This window comes from Takifugu flavidus, chromosome 2, assembly GCF_003711565.1.
Source record: "Takifugu flavidus isolate HTHZ2018 chromosome 2, ASM371156v2, whole genome shotgun sequence".
Classification (NCBI taxonomy): Eukaryota; Metazoa; Chordata; class Actinopteri; order Tetraodontiformes; family Tetraodontidae; genus Takifugu; species Takifugu flavidus.
Window position 1 is genome coordinate 17,851,755 of NC_079521.1, and position 18,471 is coordinate 17,870,225.

An 18,471-nucleotide genomic window follows, 5' to 3' on the forward strand; every position below is an offset into this window, starting at 1 on the left:
AAGGAATTATCACCTGCAGGACAAATCTCTGCAACAACACCCCAGCAAGGAGCAGCAATTCACATTTACATAACATCTTAGACCGCGGGGAGGTTATGTTAAGCAAATGATGACAGGGTGAGAATTAGGAAAGTGGTTTGACACCTTCATGTCACATGTAGGAAATGCAAAGAAAACGCGGCTTTGTAATTTTAAAACTTGTAAAACAACAAAGTCAAAACGCTTTTTTTTTTTTTGCTAAATAAATCCAATGCAATGCTTAAATTGTTGTTCAGGAAGAAAACACAGCTGCGACTGCGTAAAAGTTTAGGCCCTTAGAGAGTTTTCAGAACAATTGTTAAAGTTTGGATCGTTTCTGTGTTTTGGGGGGAAATTTTTGCTCATTTAAATGTTGCTTTTTAAGACGTTCTCCGGGCATAAATTCTTGATTATCCGCAGTTTTGTAAAAGTGCCTGATGAGTGAGGGCAGCCGAGTGTGAGGTGGGTGGGGTGGACGTGTTTCTCCTCCTTAACACGCATGGCTGAGATCGTTTATGTAAATGCGCGAATTTAATTTTCAATAGGACGGCCCTTTTCTTTGCCCAATGAAAATGAACCGCGGCTGACACCTGGCTATAAACCCAGGAAGGAACCCAAAGTCCTGATCAGAATAATAAAAAAAAAAAAAGATAACACGGCGAGGCGCAGCACAGACGAGTGGAGAGACGGCCGCGATGACTTCCAGTGAGATCGAGATCCCCGGAGAGCTGCAGACCGACCCCGCTGCTCTCATGGCATCCCTCCAGCTGATGCCTTCACCGGTGCCCAACCCGGAGATCAAGTACACCAAGGTCTGTTTCTCGCTCCAACTTTGCGCGGAACGACTTGCGCGTTGTATCCAAACGCTCCCTCGGCTAAACTTGTGCGTGCGTGCGTGTGTGTGTGTGTGTGTGTGTGTGTGTGTGTGTGTGTGTGTGTGTGTGTGTGTGTGTGAGCAGCTGAAACTCCAGCGCGGAGCTGACACACTCCTCTGATCACGCTCGTCCATGTGCAGATCACTTCTGCTCAAGGTGACCGTTTAACGTGGGCTTGCGCCGACGCTGACTCAGCGTTTTATTAACTGGGAATTCACCTTTAAAAACGCTGACTCACTCTGGGACACTTCACCGCTTTAAACGTGTGGGTTTATGAATATTTCCTTGTTTCACCTGCGTCCATGTGTTCACCTTTCCCGTGTAATTGCAATCAGCAAAATTCTTTCAAGTCACGAAGAGGGACGTTTCAGGGGTTTAAAAAATAAGTATATTATTATTATTACTATTATTATTATTATTATATTATTATTATTATTATTATTACTATTATTATTGGGGAGGCAAAATTCTGAGATCACTCTAAAATATATATTTTCATCAGTTTTGGCATCAACTGAAGGTTTTAAGCACAGAAATAAACATCATCAAATTCAGCTATTGTAATTTGTTTATCTCATTGTAATTTCCTGTGGTTAATTTTCTACTTTAATAGTAGTTTGTCCAACTGTGCAACACGTGAACTTAAACCACGTTAAGTCCCTTCTCGTCCAGCACTGCAGTTACGTGGCGGTGGGTCAGAAATGGGCCGAACAAAAGTCAGGCTGAAAACAACTTTAATTACTCGATGAATTAACGATGGAATGTGGGACATTATCGAAGCGTCCTCCAGGCTGAATCAGATTCAGACTCAGATTCAGGTCCTTTATTGTGATGCTGTAGGAAGAAGTTAGAGAGCTTAATAGATCAATCAAATCTGAAAACATCTGCTGAGGATAATAATAACTGCTTAGTCCTTTATGTGAGCTTCTTGGGAGCAGAGATTGTTAATAAATGCTGTTGTATGTCAGCAATATATTGAAGATATTCACATTAAACACTGAAACACCCTGAAGTAGCTCAGCTTCATGAGAGCGCGGCCTCGTTTGAGGTGTTTGCAGCCTTCCTCGGCTGAACAAATGCCTCCTTAGTTCCCCAGTAATTGTTTTTATGATTGTGAGATGACGCACGCTGGGCAGATCAGCGCTAGCGTTCGACTTCCACGGGTGCTATTAAGTGCCCTGTGCTCACACTGGCTGCAGTGCTCCCAGTGCAAAGTGCGCACAGCTGCTGTTGCACTATAACGAGGACGTTACGTGTTGTGAAGCCTCGGCGGCGCGGGGGAGAGGAGTGGGCAACGTGGCGTACAGGAGGAAATTTAGGGAGCGACCTGCTGAATTAACCCCCAGGAATTTGGATCATCCAGTTTCTGTTGGTTTGGTGGACATAGAGGGCAGGAGGGCCTTGATTTATGGGAACCCCTAGCGAGGGCTCTCCTCACCCCCTGTTCCTGTCCTCCACCCCACTGGAGGGAAAGGAGACAGCCAATAGTGTCCAGTGGCCTGTGGAGTTAGTGGACGGAGCTCCACGGTTCCATAAATCAGTTAAATCTGCACAAAACTGCGTTTTTTCTTCATGGTGAAGTTGATCTGATAAAGCCCGGAGACCCAGATACGCCTGTCATTCCCCAACAGGTTTGTTTCTCTGTTAGGGAAGTCTGTGATAGAAAAAAGAACATTGTAATCCTCTGTTGGCTCCTCTTTCTGCAGCGACTCAGGAAATTCAGCAAAATCTCTTCTAAGATTTTATCTTTTTTTTTTTTAAACTCTGCTTTTCACACACACTCTTCCGAGAAAAGTGATCAGAGGGAGTAAACCTAGGCTTAATCCCTGCCCCCACATTTCCATCTCCAGGGCTCCAACAGCTGGGTTACAAGGATGAAAACAGTTAAAAGGTTGATAGAAAAACAAAGGAAGCCATAAATAAGCCCGCGTGACACGAATTCATTGAGCTTTCTTTTTCACTCGCATACGTTGAGACCAGACTCTCACTTTTTAAAAAAAATTATTTTAATTAAGAAACTCAGCCTGCTCCTTTCTGAAAAACCTGCTTCCTGTGTGTGTGTGTGTGTTTTCACACCATTTAGTGATAATGAGTTATTAAACCAGGCACTTTTTACAGGCGTGGAAGTGCATTCGCCACCCTCCTTGAGCGAGAACGGTCTTAAATAGAAATTAAACCCAACAGAGGAAAAAACAAGTAAGATAAAAATCACTGTGAGAGTCAGAAAAGAGTCCATTTATTAAAGAGGAACCAAAGGGCCCCGGGGGAGGACTCTAACGATCCGGTTTTAATCACTGTCTCCTTTAATTGTCAGTAAATTTTCCTTGTTGCTCATGGACACATCGGTGCACGTTCACCGTAGGAGCCTGAGCAGAACCTGCCCGGCGAAGGTCCGTTTGTTTGTGAAGCGGCCTGTGCAGAGACATCCGCTCCGTTTGGATGAATAAGGGACTCCATCAATCTGTCAGTGATTGAGATAGCACAGATGGGGGCTTGGGGCTCCCCGATGCTCGGCGCTGTCCGCCGCCTGTAAATTATGACCCCGTCTCTCTGTGTGGGTTTGTGGCCCTGCGTCGCCAGATCCTGACCCGCGGTTCTGGAGTTTTTCCACTTCAAAACCAGCGTCTTTGCGCGATGGAGATCAAACAGAGCCAACGTTAGGGGACACCGTTCACCTAAGTGATATATCACAACGAGCCCAGCAGCCCCCCCCCCCCCCCCCTACCCCCCGTCCCTCCATTTTCCTGCCTTTGCTTCCACAATCTCCCCGTTTGGTCTCGCTTCCCTCTCAAATGACCAGCTCCGAGTGTGACGGGGCGAGTGTGCGCCGCCATCGGTGTGAAATGCTCACTTGTGTCGCGAGTGTAAATTACCGTCTTGCGGAGGCGTCAGCATCAAGGCCCCCGTCTCTTAATCACCGATTAAGGAAGAGCAGTGACAGCGAGGTTGCCCTGTTAGCCTGACATACCTTCGGGCTTAAGCCCCTTTGACAACCAGCGTGTAAATCCTTACGGTGTCACGCAGGAAAAAGACCCGGTTTCATAAATCTGGAGAGCCGTCCGGCCCCTTTTGCCGTTGGCGCGGGGCACAACAGGGACACGAGCGCGTGCTCTTTGTGTTTGCCACAGGAAAAAGCGTCATATTTCTTTAAGAGTTACTTCCTATTTGTCTCGTGGCCCCACGAGTGAAACTACTGGCGTTTTAAATGTTTTCCTTGACCTGAGATTTAGGGAATAGTCCAGGGCAGAGCAACGCCATCAGATGTTCCCAAACAAGCGCTGTGACCTATCAGTCAATCAATCAGGCAATCAATCAATCAATTAATCAGTTATCAAAGTTCAGAAAATTCTGAGTCGGGTGATAAAAATTAGGCGAATCACTGCCAGGACGGAGATATTCTGGTATTTTAGTCATGTGATTCATAGACTTTGAGTAGATAACTGGGTGAGAATATTAATTAACCCTTTAAATGCTGATCTTTATTTTATTCTTGTAAAAATAAAAGAGCATAAGAAATACCCTTATTAAATTGCTGGAGAACCTTATTATAGGGTTCATGTGCTTGGTGACCTCAGAGGATCTTTTTCTAGTGTCAGAAATGTCATGTCCGGTACTATGAATGAGTACTTTACAAGAACTTTACAAGAACTTTAAAAGAGCCTAAACAACCAGTTTGAGGGCGCAGGATTCATGTGGCTACAGATGTGATCAGCTGGAATCACAGCAGTCACTGATTTCACTGTCCCACATGTTAAACTGCACAAATTTAGTAAAAAATTGTCTTAAAATGTTGACGTTTGTGCTAAAAAACACACATTAGTGTGTTTTATTGCCATTTTCCCGTGGCTGATTATTTGTGCATGTTTTTTGGTCCTTTGAAGAGAAGCAAAAGTAAAGGACAGATTATTTACAGTACATTTAGTGGATCCATTAATTGATAAACAAAGGAAAACATTGACGTGAGAGGGGTTTTTTGGAATAACTTCACAGTTGACATGAGCAGTCGGATCAACGATCGGTTCGCTATCGCCGAAACCCGGGAGCAGGTGGTGCGCCGTGTCGGCAAATACACAAACACAAAGGTTCCATAGTGTCAGACATGCAGAGGAGAGATGAGGGGGGGGCGAAAACCCTCCTCAGCAGCTGGTTTCCACTTTCACATGAGCTCCACTTAGTTGTAACAGCAGCAATTAAGCGATCTGAAACCCATCCAGGCCCAGAGAGGAAATGGAGGTCCTGCGATAGGAGGATATGAGACTTCCTGAGCAGGTGCCCAGGTAGAATCTCTGTGTGTTGCGTGTCAACACGCGTGTTTGTGAACCCATCGTGATCCTGAACGCCCTCCCCTTCCTCCGCTCTTCCTCCCCGACGCACAAAAAAAAAGCCCATTTCAACGTTCCTTCGGCCGTTAGCATCTGAGCTATGAGGCGGTGCGCGGAGCCAAACAGATGTTTTGCTGGATGCAGGAAGAAAGGGAAAAAAACAATTTTGACATTTCTTGCTCTCCGACATTCTTCGCTCAAACAGAACCTACCACGAAAACATCATCGGGTTCTGAACGAGCGTGAATAAATTTCAGACCTTTTCTAAACACTTCTACACCAATTTGTAAACTGGACCGGGGATGAAAACGAAAGTTCCCGTCTCGCTCCCAGTTCTTCTCCCTGGAATGGTGGGAAACTATGATCCGATAAATATTTTGCTGTTGGCTGGTGCGAAACATGTCGACATCCGCGCTCGCTGCTCGGCTCTAATCCACATCCAACTGGGTTGATGCGCATTATCCTGAAAGTTTCAGGGGATTTCACCAGTTTAAAGGCTGGATTCTCAACAAAGTTTAGCAGATTTCAAACCGGCAATTCAAAGCAGAGAATCAGTCAATTATACCCCCCCCCCCCCCCACCCTGCCCCCAACTCCAAATACTGATTGATTTAAAAAAAAAACAAAAAAAATGAAACCATCAGCCAGTGGGAAAGACGCGCTCTGCCCTTTGAAAACGTGCGCTTATCTTTTCCCATTCTTCCGCTCCTTTGCGCCTCATCTAAACCATCCTAAAAGTAATTTTAAGAAAAACCTCGAGAGTTGATTTACGCCTCGGCCCTGTCATCTTAATCAAGTCTCTCAATGGAGCGAGACAAAGGTCCAACACCGCTCCGAGCCCAGAGCGAGGGCCGAGCCAAGCGGCGGTTGACAGTTGTCCTTTTCTGGTTGTGATTTAGGTGGCGGCCCGCTCCACTGTTCTCCTGCTCCATCCGTTCTCCTTTCGCAGCGTCCTGTGAGAGGGGTTACGCCATGCATAAAGCTGCCCACGGCTCGCATTCTTGCTGGGACTTTTGAGGCTGTCAGGGGGGCTCTTCTTGATTTAGAGCGCCCACTTCAGTGGCCCCTATAAATTTAAAAACTAATTCAGCGCTCTACGGGACTTTCTGTTTTTGTAGCCGGCCCTCTGCTCCTTATCGTTACTGACAATTTTATGAAGTGCTCTTAATGAGTGTCAGATTAAAGGTGGCCCCTGAGAAGAGTGGGAAGCGAAACCAGTCCTGGTCTGCCTTCCTCAGCGTGTGGGGGGATGGTGGGTACGCAGGAACCGGAGGGCAATGAGTCTTGACGTCTGTTGAGGGGTGGTACACACAGATACTAAACACCTTAAAGGTCTGAGTTATTCATATGCAGCATCCGTATTATGAGCCTGCAAACCGTGGGAATGAGGAGGAGGAGGAGGAGGTGGAGGAGGAGGAGGAGGAGGAGGAGGGAGACAGACTGATGTGTTTGCTCCAACTGTTTTCAGACTCGCTGGCGTTTTACACCAACCTGAAAGTAAACCCAACTCCAGAGTTTACAGCCAATTAAATAGTGGTTGAAGTCCAACGTTTACGGTGGTAAACACGGAGGATTTAAGGAGGCTCCTGCCACCGAGACCCTTAAAGGCTCTCGATGCCCCCCGACTCCCCTGAAAGTGTGTGTACACAGGGAGATGGGAAAGTGCGGCCGCTCTCACCCCATCGATCAGCCCGACTGACACCCATTAGAAACGGCGTGCGAGGAGTCGGCCTGACGGGGCCAAACGAGTCAGGAAGGAAACGGCCGGACAGTCATAACGTTCGAAGGGAGTCAAAAGGAAGCGGCTTCTCTCGGGGTCTCGGCTGTTTTTGGTCTCGGTTGATATGAAAACGTTCTGCTCTCGTCTGGTTGTTTAACAGAAGACTCCGTTTATGAGTCTTCCGCATCGCAGAAACCAAACACGGCACGTGTTTTATGGTCTCGTAAACGAGCAGCGATGTTGTGAAACGTGTGTCTGGGCGCTTGCCGGTGGGAGGGTGGGGGTCCGCTGCCTGATAGGGATTCATCTGTGTGCACCCCCCCCCCCCTCCACCTCCACCCCCACCTCTTTGTCTATGTGGTGGAGCACTCCCCGGGGAGCAATGTAGGACAGACAGGAATCTGTGTCCACATTTCCAGAAATTCTCACTTATCCTTTACACAAGAGCCTGGAAGGGCCAGCACTGTCCACGTGCACGTGCACGTGCACTGCAGCCACTTAATTGAAGTCATTTATTGCGTGTGAGTGGCACAATTCTAATAAACAACATTTGCGTCCCTCAGATTTTCATCAACAACGAGTGGCAGGACTCTGTCAGTGGGAAGGTCTTCCCTACCTACAACCCAGCTACCGGTGAGCAGATCTGTGAGGTCCAGGAGGCCGATAAGGTAAAGACTTCTTTAGCATCAACGCTAAAGTTTGACAAGCTAATCTGAGCAATACGGGTGAATTAGGGTAAAAGAAACATCAAAATATCTGCAATATTTCATTGATTAATGGCTGATCATTGTAGATGGGTAAGGTAACGTTTCAGAGTTCCAGCTTTTATTAGCGATGATGCCACACTGTCACATAAAAGTCACATTTGTCCGGCGTTCTATAGGCTGATGTCGATAAAGCGGTGCAGGCGGCCCGGCTCGCCTTCTCTCTGGGCTCCGTCTGGCGAAGGATGGACGCCTCAGAGAGAGGACGTCTGCTGTCCAAACTGGCAGACCTGGTGGAGCGAGACAGCGTCTATCTAGCAGTGAGTAGCACTGGACACATCCATCTGTACATCCGTCCGTCCATCCATCCATCCATCCATCCATCCATCCATCCATCCATCCATCCATCCATCCATCCATCCATCCATCCATCCATCCATACCTACATACAGCCATCCATCCATCATCCATACCTACATACATCCGTGCATCCATCCATACCTACATACATCCGTACATCCATCCATCCGTACAGCCATCCATCCATCCATCCATCCATACCTACATCCATCCATCCATCCATCCATCCATCCATCCATCCATCCATCCGTACATCCATCCATCCACCCCAGCGGCCTTCATCAAGAGGTCACCATCTCATCACACCGTTTGAGCTCTATGTTTCTATCATCATCTATAGAGGCGCTAACAGGAAGCCTTTCATCTCATCAATCTATCTGCTTCTGCTTTTGTTAACTGAACTGATTTTTTGTTATTAGTTCTTTTCCTGAAGTTTCCCAACAGTGCTGAGAGAAAGAAATGTCCTTCTGTTTAAAGAGGCCACGCACAACTTGGGGTTTAAAGGCTGAAACGTGAAATTACGCAGGCATCGCAGGGTTTTTATGACATATTTTTCTCCAACATTTCCCTCCCTCTCTCCTCAGACTATCGAGACGCTGAACAGCGGGAAGCCTTTCCTGCCTACACTGTTCGTGGACCTTCAAGGAACCATAAAAACGCTTAGATACTTTGCAGGATATGCAGACAAGATCCACGGCACTTCAATCCCAATGGGTAAGGGTTGCCATTCACAATGGTAACAAGGGGCACCAAAGTGTAACAGAATAGAGATTTTTGCCATTGACCAATCAGCAAGAAGCGAAACGTTCCCAAAACGATGGGAGTGGTTGGATGTGTCGTGAGTGCCCTGCTGTAGACGACCGAGTTTGGAGCTGGAAGCACTTCAGCACATGGGAAACCAGTCTGACACCCAACACCCCTCTGTTGTGCCTCTCAAGCAGCATCAAAGCTTCTACCAGCACAGCAGAAGCAAATGTATGAACATTCCTTTGATCTGAACATTTATTCGTCTGACTCGGGGGTCACCTGACCCGTGTACGTGCACCAGGCAGCGGCCACCGAGCAGCATTTATCTGCTCTTATTGGGTCCTGATTTGTGTCATGGACCGCGCCACATAAATGGGAGGCGTCGCCGTGTGCAGCACCTTTGGCTACATACTTTGGTGTAGTTTACATGACATGTTCCAAATTGATGGATAAATCATTTGCAGGCGTCATACTTTCAAACAAACCCTGCAGATACGTCTTCCTGCAAAGACCGTGTCTAATAGGTTTATGGTTTTGTTCTCCTAACAATAACAGTTTGAAAGCTCTGACATCCACTTTGGAATTATGGAAAGTTTTAACATATGAGAAACTTTCCTGTAGTTGTGTCTCCATTGTCCTACTTTTCACTGGATCCCTTTGAAAATGATTATCTGGCTCGTCATCTACCGTTAAGAATCCCCGTCCAAACACAACATTAGGCAATGTTTCGTCAGCTGACGACGGTTGTAACAAATTCATACACACACTTCTCAGTATCAATTGTTTTTGCGGGGAGCGGACAAGCATGGCACACCCTCTGCGAGTACCTCCTTTCTTTCTTAAGTCATGCACGAAGAATGAGCGAACCTTTCCAGCATAACACCCATCTCTGTGACCTAAAACAGCTACATGCCTGTTGTAGGAGGCTCGGATGGAAACGTAATATCTCACCAGGGTAAAGCGACCAGGAATGTTGCGTGTGGTTTCATTTACAAATTAGCATGTTGAGTCAACAACGGCGGGGATATCAGGTGGTGGCATTTTGTGGTAATATTGCACGTTTAAAAACCTCTGTGTGTGTGTGTTTGTGTGTTCCTGCACAGATGGAGAGTATCTGACATTTACCAGATATGAGCCCATTGGAGTTTGTGGACAAATTATTCCTGTGAGTATCTTTCTGTCTGAGTGACATGACTGATGGATAAGAATGCACATAAAACAAACCAGATATGAGCAGATTGGCTGAATTTAAAAGAGATGTGAGGCTCCACGGTCTGGCCTGTTAGTCGAGCTGCATCCTGCATTCGCCAGTAATTCCCTGACAGCCAGTGTTTATTTGGCTGTATTCTGCCGGTGCCAGCGAGCTCCGGTACGGTAGGACGGGGAGCGAGAGGCAGGGGAGCGGGCAGCGGTTTAGAGGAGGGCAGAGGAGAATGGTGAGAAAGCAGGAAAGGATCAGGGAGGAAAAAAAAGATTGTTGATTGTGCAAGAGTGCAGAAAGCGTGTGGTTCTGCGTTGAGCCCCATGGGCTCCTGTATAAAGCAAAAATAACACAGGCCTGTGTGTTGTACAGTGATAGGGGTTTATTGCACATGTGTTGCAATTTCCCAGCTTTCTCAGAATACTGTGGGAAGAGGAAAAATGCCGCACAAGTACCCAGAACATTTTTTCACTATAATATGTTTAGACAGAGTGAGAATGAGAGTCGGCGACTCGGCGATGAATTACTGAGCTTGACTTATGACCACCCAGCGTGTCAGGGGCAAATGCATCATGCCTTTTTCTGCTCTGTGTGTGTGTGTCCGTGTGTGTGTGTGTGTGTGGGGTGCATCAGTGGAACTTCCCTTTGATGATGACAGCATGGAAGCTGGGTCCAGCACTCGCCTGTGGAAACACCGTCGTCCTCAAACCTGCTGAACAGACACCGCTCACCTGCCTCTACATGGCAGCGCTCGTCAAGGAGGTAAATGATTGAGCCCAAGCACATGTGTCGGCACGCCAGTTCTGTTATCCTAATTTCATTCCTAAAGATTAACCACTGCAACAATTAAATCGGACATATCGAAGATTTTTAGGAGCGCTGAATTAGTGAAGTTCGGTCTGAGCTAATCTGTGATTTTAACTGTCAGTCTCGTGCCAGTGCATCTTCACTAAAAGGTCATATCACAGGTCAGGTTGGCCTAAAGAGTCTGAATCTGGAAACATAATGACATTCAACCGGGACAACTGCGAGCCCTTTATCTCCATGTAGGAAAACAGTGTTTGCATCCGCTCCCTCTTCCTCCTTCCTTCTCTTCCATTGCCACGTTTTGTAGACCTTCATTTTTATGTTCCCTCTGTTCTCTGCTGGGAGGGCGGTTGGGTTGGGCCCGGATTCCCCCACGCCGCCTGCCGTTTTGCTTGGCTCTGTTGTAATCTCCGCTAAAGATTGTTTCCTCTTATGATGTTTTGACAGGCCGGGTTTCCACCGGGAGTCGTCAATATTTTGCCGGGATACGGTCCAACGGCGGGGGCTGCGATCGCTCAGCACATGGGCATAGACAAAGTGGCATTCACGGGATCCACCAAGGTACTTATCTCTCAAAACGGGGGTTTATGTCGGCAGCGGCGGCTGTTGTTAGCGAGCGACGAGGTGACCAACATGTGCACGGAATAGCAGAGTAATGAGGAGCTGTTGTGGTCCTGTAATGAGGTCTTACCCTCTCATTACTGCTCATGACAGAGGAGCTTTGATTTTCAAGCCACTTCTGTGCACATGGTTGTGAGTCTGAAGACGTCTCGCCACAACTCAGCTGCCGGTGTGAAAATCTGCTAAAATGCACGTTAGGTGACAGCTGGTGCTTGTTTGTGGGTTTGTCTGTTAGCAAAATATTTTAAAAACTTGTGAACAGATTTGAATGTATTCTTAAGGAAATGTTGATAAAGATCCCATTAAAAGCTGGTGATGTTCCAGATTCTGGAATTTAAGTTCACCTTTGATCTACCTAAGATCAAAGCCAGTGGGCTTTAGTACCACAGTACTCCCATGCTGTATATATGCTACACCAACATGACCTGCGATAAATCCTACAATTTCAGTCTTTGTTTCAGACCTTTGCTGACCTATATCTTTCATCGTGTCAGACAGTGCCAGAATAGACTTTGACTTCCCCCTCACTTGTATTTCTTGGCTAACGCTGGTTGATTTTGTATTATTTTATTGTGGCCATTTTTGCAGCTTTCTGCTGGAATTATTTGCTTGGCATAAATAGGCCTTTTAACAAATTTCTCTACATAACGTGCTGCTCTTTAAGCCACGTCTGGCCTGCTGTGACCGTATGCATCTTACTGATTATTATTATTTTCTAAATACATCTTAAAATGGGTTTATTACTGCTCTGAATTCTACACAACCAAACACTCACCCCCACCATCACAGATTTAGACATCCAGCCTAAATCACCCAGGTTTGATTTTGATTCCCCTAAAGAGTTTCTTCCATCCTGCCAGGTTTGTAATTTACAATTGTTTTTTAAGTGTCCTTCAATATTTGGTGCAGTGACCTTATGGCAACATGCACGGAAAACTATTAAAACAAACGGAATTCTGGTAAATCCAGGCAGCAGACCTTCCTATGTAGGCACATCCTACTGGAAAGAAACTCTACACCACTGACATTAGAGTTTGATGGTCAGTGGCAAAATTGTTTCCCACAAATACACGTGAAGCGATGGTTCATCTAAGAAAACCGCATTTTTAAGACCGGCAGGCCTGCGGGCACGTGAACGGGCCTGACACATTTCCACCACACAGAACAACACAGAAAATGATGGCAGACTTAAAAGTCTCTTCTTCTATCTGGTTTTTTAACGACCGATCAGCTCAGGTAGCGTTCGGGTTCAGGCTTTAATTCTGGTCTAATGCTGCCTGTGTTTCCTCCCGCAGCCCAAAAACATGGGTTGGTTGGATTGGAGAGCATAAATGAATGGTGTGTGTCCTGCGATGGACTGGTGCCCCCCCCCTTCCCCCCGCGACCCTCATTAAGAATAATAAGCTGTTGACAGAAAATGGATGTACGGAAAATTCATCATTAAGCCTCAAGATTCTGTCGGCTACAACTGCCGGTTCCTCGTGTAATTCGCTGCAGCTGCAGCCGTTATTTGAACGGACGTGTTGTGACCTGCACACTTTATTGTTTAATCTTTCACAAGGCTATTACCGCATTCTGTTCCTAAACAACTAAAATCTCATGTTTCTGGTGTGTTGCTCACAAACCGTACTAGGAAACAGTTGTAAATGAAGGAATATGAAACGTCGACCTGCAATAATGCGCAACATCATCGTCGCTCTTTGATTCAACATCTTTCGAGGGACTCTTCCTCGCATGTGAAGCGATCTGGACTCAATTATTGAGGGAAGTTCTGAGGAGCCGGCCGATGCTCAGACAGTGAATCACAGCTCTGCAGGGCCGGGTGGGAGACGGGCGCAGCATCCCCTCACAGGGCGGAAGGTGGATGTATTGCTACAGGTGGATTTCACAGCCACCACTCATCGCCGCACACACTCGCGTGTTACCGCCAGTCTACGTGGAGGAGTCTCGCTGCTCAGCATGTTCTCCTTCGCTCTTGGATCGACTCACGCTATCCTCCCCTTAGTCAGCCTCTTTCTGATCAAAGACAGACAAGACACGCCAGAAACACGCAGCTGAGCCAAGGATTGTGTTGTTTTTATATTCGACACCAGCCCCGCGGCACAAGGGCTGATTATCTTCAGTACTAACGGTTTCAATTATATAGGGTTTTGCTTTTAAAGTATTGGAAAAAGTATAAAATATAGAGAAGAGGTGTTTGTGTGTGGGTGTGGGTGTGTGTGTGTGTGTGTGTGGTGTGTGTGTGGGGGGGGGGCAGACCAGATGAGTTACAGGATGATGAGAAGCATGAGGGAGGTCTGAGGAGTTGATCTAGATTTAATGTAACATAATAGAACACAGAAAAGATCAGTTAAGGCAGCTAAGTCACCCTGCTGTCTCATCAGTTGTAATACCTTGTCACTAAAAGTACCACATCTTATCATCTGGGACATACGAGCCCTCCATTTTATGGAAATATGTTTATTTCTCCTCGACTTTATTCAGTTTTTTAACTTTTGCTCTCGTCTAATGCTGTCATGAGCTATCTGGGTTATGGGTGTTGGGAGGTGGCTTTTCTTACCTTTGGACACAGCTGGTCGGTCCTCTGTCCAAAGTGTGTGTGTGTGTGTGTGTGTGTGTGTGTGTGTGTGTGTGTGTGTGTGTGTGTGTGTGTGTGGGCCACAGCTTTGCCGATCAGCACGGGTTCCCGAACATTTTGAATGAATTAGTCCTAACAACAGACTGTTAGTAATTGGTACTAAAAGTGTTCCATTAGACTTTCACATCAACATTATCTGTATTTATCTGTTTTCTGTATTGAATTTGATTTTGCCACCATATGCTGCCGTACAGTCCACAGTCGTCCGGGGGTTTTGGCTCGTCTCTGTGCAGTCACATGAACTTCTTCCTCTCTCACGTTTGTTTAGTTTTGTCCACTGTTGCTGTCATTAAGATTATAAAATCACAACATTCCCACAATCCACAGCATAACAGTTTGACAGTTGCTCTTAACTCCAAAACTACGACTGTGACTCCTAATTGAAGTAAAAAAAAAGAGGCGGAACACCGAGGCCACAGCAAAAGGCCCTCTGTCTCAACAAACCAGACCTATTTTATGCCAAACTGCCCTCAGTGTCACGCACAATACCGCCCACACACCTTGTGGCTGCAGCTTCCTGCCTTTCATTAGACATGGGATGCTGTTACCAACGGAAACATCCTTTTGTACTCCTGTTACGTTTTCCAGAACCCTGTGATACACTGTACCCCACATTCATCCTGTCTGTTTACAGAACTCATGTTTCAGCCAACCAACCGGTGCATTCCCCGTTTATGGCTCACCAGCTCTTTATTCTATCTAATAGCTCCAGCTGATTTACTGATCCGACCGCAGGGCCGAATCACTGTAAACCCTGGGTCCGTTTCCCTCGCAGGTCGGCAAGCTGATCCAAGAAGCGGCTGGGAAGAGTAACCTGAAGAGAGTGACGCTGGAGCTGGGAGGAAAGAACCCCAACATCATCTTCGCGGACGCTGATCGTAAGTCGCCCTGTAATGTTTTATTTACCTGTCGCCCTCACTCGGTGGTCCGTGACGAGCCGCCACTTTGCACACTCCCCTCGGTCTGCGGATAAACACGGACCGCGTCGGAAGTTGAAAGCGTGCAAAATCTTTGTAGTGCTGTGAAAACTGCGTGGATGGATGGGTTTCATATAAATTCTGAGTGGCTCACCAAAGCGAGGGTGCCGTAGCCTTAAAACGCTTTAAGCAGCCGTGAGAGGGGCTCCCCAAGGCCTGTAAATCAGGGGAATGGACCCTGACTCAGTCGGGTGCTTGAGCCAAGACCCATAAATCACGGGGGTCTGTTAACCCTTTATGTGCAACAGCGGGGTTCTGTCTCTTAGGTGTCAGGTATCGGATTTTCACAGGGGAGCTAAATATTAGCACACGTTTTGCAACAGCGTGTGTGTGTGCGTGTGTGTGTGTGTGTGTGTGTGTGTGTGTGTGTGTGTTCTTTTTGAAGTCCGATAGACTGTATAGTTCCCTGTTTACTGATTACATTCCGAGGCGTTTTTCATGCATTTCAGCTATTAACAACCTTCTCTTTCATCTCAGTGGACCTGGCCGTAGAACAGGCCCACCAGGGCGTGTTTTTCAACGCGGGCCAGTGCTGCACAGCAGGCTCTCGTATCTACGTGGAGGAGTCCATACACGACGAGTTTGTTCGGAGGAGCGTGGAGCGAGCCAAGAGGAGGATAGTCGGCAGCCCCTTTGATCCCACTACTGAACAGGGCCCGCAGGTTAGAGAGACACGTCTGAAGTTTTATTTTAATTTTTTTAAATTCTTCCTTTTTTCAAACTCTCTAAAATCTTGGAATCCCTTTAAATGTCTCCTCCGCAGATCAGTCGGGAGCAGCAGACCTGCGTGCTGGAGTTCGTCCAGAGCGGCATCAGCGAAGGAGCCAAGCTGGAGTGTGGAGGCAAAGCTCTGGGCTTGAAGGGGTTCTTCATCGAACCCACTGTGTTCTCGAACGTGAGGGACGACATGTGCTTCGCCAGAGAGGAGGTGCGTGGTGGGAGAGCCTGATTTCACCGTTTTATGACAAACCCGGGAGCAAATTGATTCTGCATTCATGTTAACAAACAGGCTGTAACGTCATGCATTCATACATCATCACACTCCCTGCCAGTGCTGTAAACACCAGCTTGGATTGCAGGGCGAGATGATTACTATTCCTCCTGCAGTTCCTGAGCGAAAACACGCAGCGTAAATATGAGAGAGGCCTCCTCATCCAGCCTTTTGTTTTGGTTCGGCTGCAGATTTTCGGGCCCGTCCAGCAGATCATGAAGTTCAAGACCATCGACGAAGTGATCGAGCGGGCCAACGACTCCGACTACGGCTTGGTCGCGGCTGTATTCACCAGCGACATCAACAAGGCCATCACCATATCCATGGCCGTGAGGGTTGGCACCGTCTGGTGAGTTTCATCTGCTGACATTCTCTTTAGCTGCAATCAGTAATATTTTTCATGTGGGCTGTGTCGACCGTTTCAGACTTTGGCATCCGCGGACCCTCAGCTGGACACGTGCCACTTCGCTATCATTGCACAAGCCGCAGAAAAATGCTTTGCTTCCTTCTTTCACTTTGAGCTCCGATCTTCAGGATATAATAATATCGCGAGCAGCATGTCGGTGGGATTCGACGGGGCAACGCGTAGATTGCAAATGTAAATTGACACCTAATTAGTGTGAATGAAACCTTGGTGAAATGTTGCTCCGTGGGTTCCCTTCAAATAGTTTTGTTTCCTAGTAATTACCTGCAGATGGCCATAAGCAGGGCTGGAAATATAGCAAATATTCGGCATCTGCCAAGAACGTTTTCACCACTTGTTATAGCTGTATTCAAACCTCCTCTGCGAGCCGGGAAAACGGTCCTCCACTTTGTCTTTCGTTCTACGTGCGGCCCAATCATCATCTTGTCTCTTCTGTTGGAGATTGAGTGCAGCGCTTCTCCAACTCTCCTCCATGTTCTGACTCGAAACATCTGCTCGTACTCCTTTAAAAAATCCTTCCGTCTCTCCGTGTTAAGGATTACTGTATGGCCTTAACCTCGTGTGCTAAACTGACCGTTTCCTGATCCTCCCCGTCTGAAAGCTGTAACACGTTCTCAGCCCTCAAACCTTCTTCAACTGCCCTCTTTTTCCTTCCAGGGCAGATAATGTAGTAACATCTGAAATATACAACCTGAATCAGCAGCCTTCACGATAACACTGATGGAATCATGTTGTTGCATCCAGACAGTGGTGAAAGATGCTGCTGTCCGACTGCCTTGAACGCACCGTTTTAATAATAACGAAACGGGAGTTAAAAGCAGAGGTTTGATCAATGTTTTGTGTATTTCCCAGGATAAACTGCTTCAATGCTCTGAGTACTCAGTGTCCATTTGGAGGATATAAAATGTCTGGCAACGGACGTGAATTGTGAGTATGACTTGGTCGCCTGCCCACTGAATATCACTAATAATGACTCCGTGTTTTGAAAACTAACTTTTCAGAATGGCTTGAGCCCACACAAATCTTGAAACAGTTTCTGGCGTCCGCCTGTTGTCCTGTTACTACATAAACAGTCTGAGCAGCAGACTTACGTCTTCCTGTCGTCTGTTTCCAGAGGAGAGAGCAGCTTGAAGGAGTACGCGGAGGTGAAGACCATCACGGTGAAGATGGTCGGCAAGAACTCTTAAGGCCTCCAGACATTTTGGGGAGGAGATACAGAGTCTTCCTCATGGTTAACCGCATTAACCATAAAACTAATTACGTCCACCAGGAATACTGGCTGTGACGACCCGTCCCGCCCCCGCCCTCCCCACCGTCTCCACTTCGCTCCTGTCCAGCTATCTCCGCCAACCTGAATCCGTGGCCCGTCTCTCCTCTGACAACCACCCCCATAATGTACACCTCCTCCGCTAACTTCTTTAAAGCACTCACAGGCACGACAGGGGAACCAAACTACACGCTACAAACCCCAGTAATGAGCCCCCCCCCCCCCCCCCAGCAGCTCCCCGGCCACGTGCTGGATGCTCAGACTCAGTTGCTGCACTTGCAATCAACTCTTTACAAGCAACTTGTCCTACGTTGGCTATCAGGTTTTCTTTGTGTTGTGCAGTATGATCGTGTCATCGTCTCGGTAGAAGAAGGGCCACCGATGTCGTCAGTCTCCGATATGAAGAAATGAAATGTTGATTTAGAATTTGGCTTAATTATCTTTGTTTATATTTTAGCTTGTATGATTTAACACTGTACATCAACCTTTGACTGATGTAAACATGAAGATTTTAACCTTTTTTTTTTTTTTACTCTTAACTGCTAAACAAGGAGTGGATTTATTTTAAACCTCAATATGTAACTGATGTTCATTGATGTCCATGTTTATGTTTATATAATCATATGTCATAAAATTATGATACAACCATTGTTCATTTTCAGTTAAAAATGAGCTTTTTTACTAGAAATGTGGTTTGGAGTGTTTAATACATCAAAAGAGTCCACAGTTTACTCACAAAGTCCATTTTAAATCTAAAGCTAAAAAATAAAATAAATCATAGATTAATCCAATAGGAATTT

The 18,471-nt window shown here is 46.7% G+C and overlaps 1 protein-coding gene across 1 annotated transcript; it reads left to right on the plus strand.

Annotated features, from left to right (window-relative positions):
- Nucleotides 1–580: 580 nt before the first annotated feature.
- Nucleotides 581–18,359, plus strand: aldh1a2 (aldehyde dehydrogenase 1 family, member A2). The gene is made up of 13 exons (XM_057025687.1): nt 581–830; nt 7,498–7,602; nt 7,818–7,958; nt 8,583–8,712; nt 9,849–9,910; nt 10,580–10,708; nt 11,201–11,314; nt 14,788–14,890; nt 15,467–15,651; nt 15,753–15,917; nt 16,172–16,329; nt 17,257–17,331; nt 17,519–18,359. The coding sequence occupies exons 1-13, from the start codon at nt 714–716 to the stop codon at nt 17,589–17,591; spliced, it is 1,557 nt and encodes a 518-aa protein (XP_056881667.1). The 5' UTR covers nt 581–713; the 3' UTR covers nt 17,592–18,359.
- Nucleotides 18,360–18,471: the final 112 nt, after the last annotated feature.

Bases quoted from the DNA above. Each gene is read 5' to 3' on its own strand.
- aldh1a2 (XM_057025687.1), top strand. From the start codon at position 714: ATGACTTCCAGTGAGATCGAGATCCCCGGAGAGCTGCAGACCGACCCC. The intron at 9,911-10,579 runs GTGAGTATCTTT...GGGGTGCATCAG, and splicing joins TTTGTGGACAAATTATTCCT to TGGAACTTCCCTTTGATGAT. The intron at 10,709-11,200 runs GTAAATGATTGA...ATGTTTTGACAG, and splicing joins TGGCAGCGCTCGTCAAGGAG to GCCGGGTTTCCACCGGGAGT.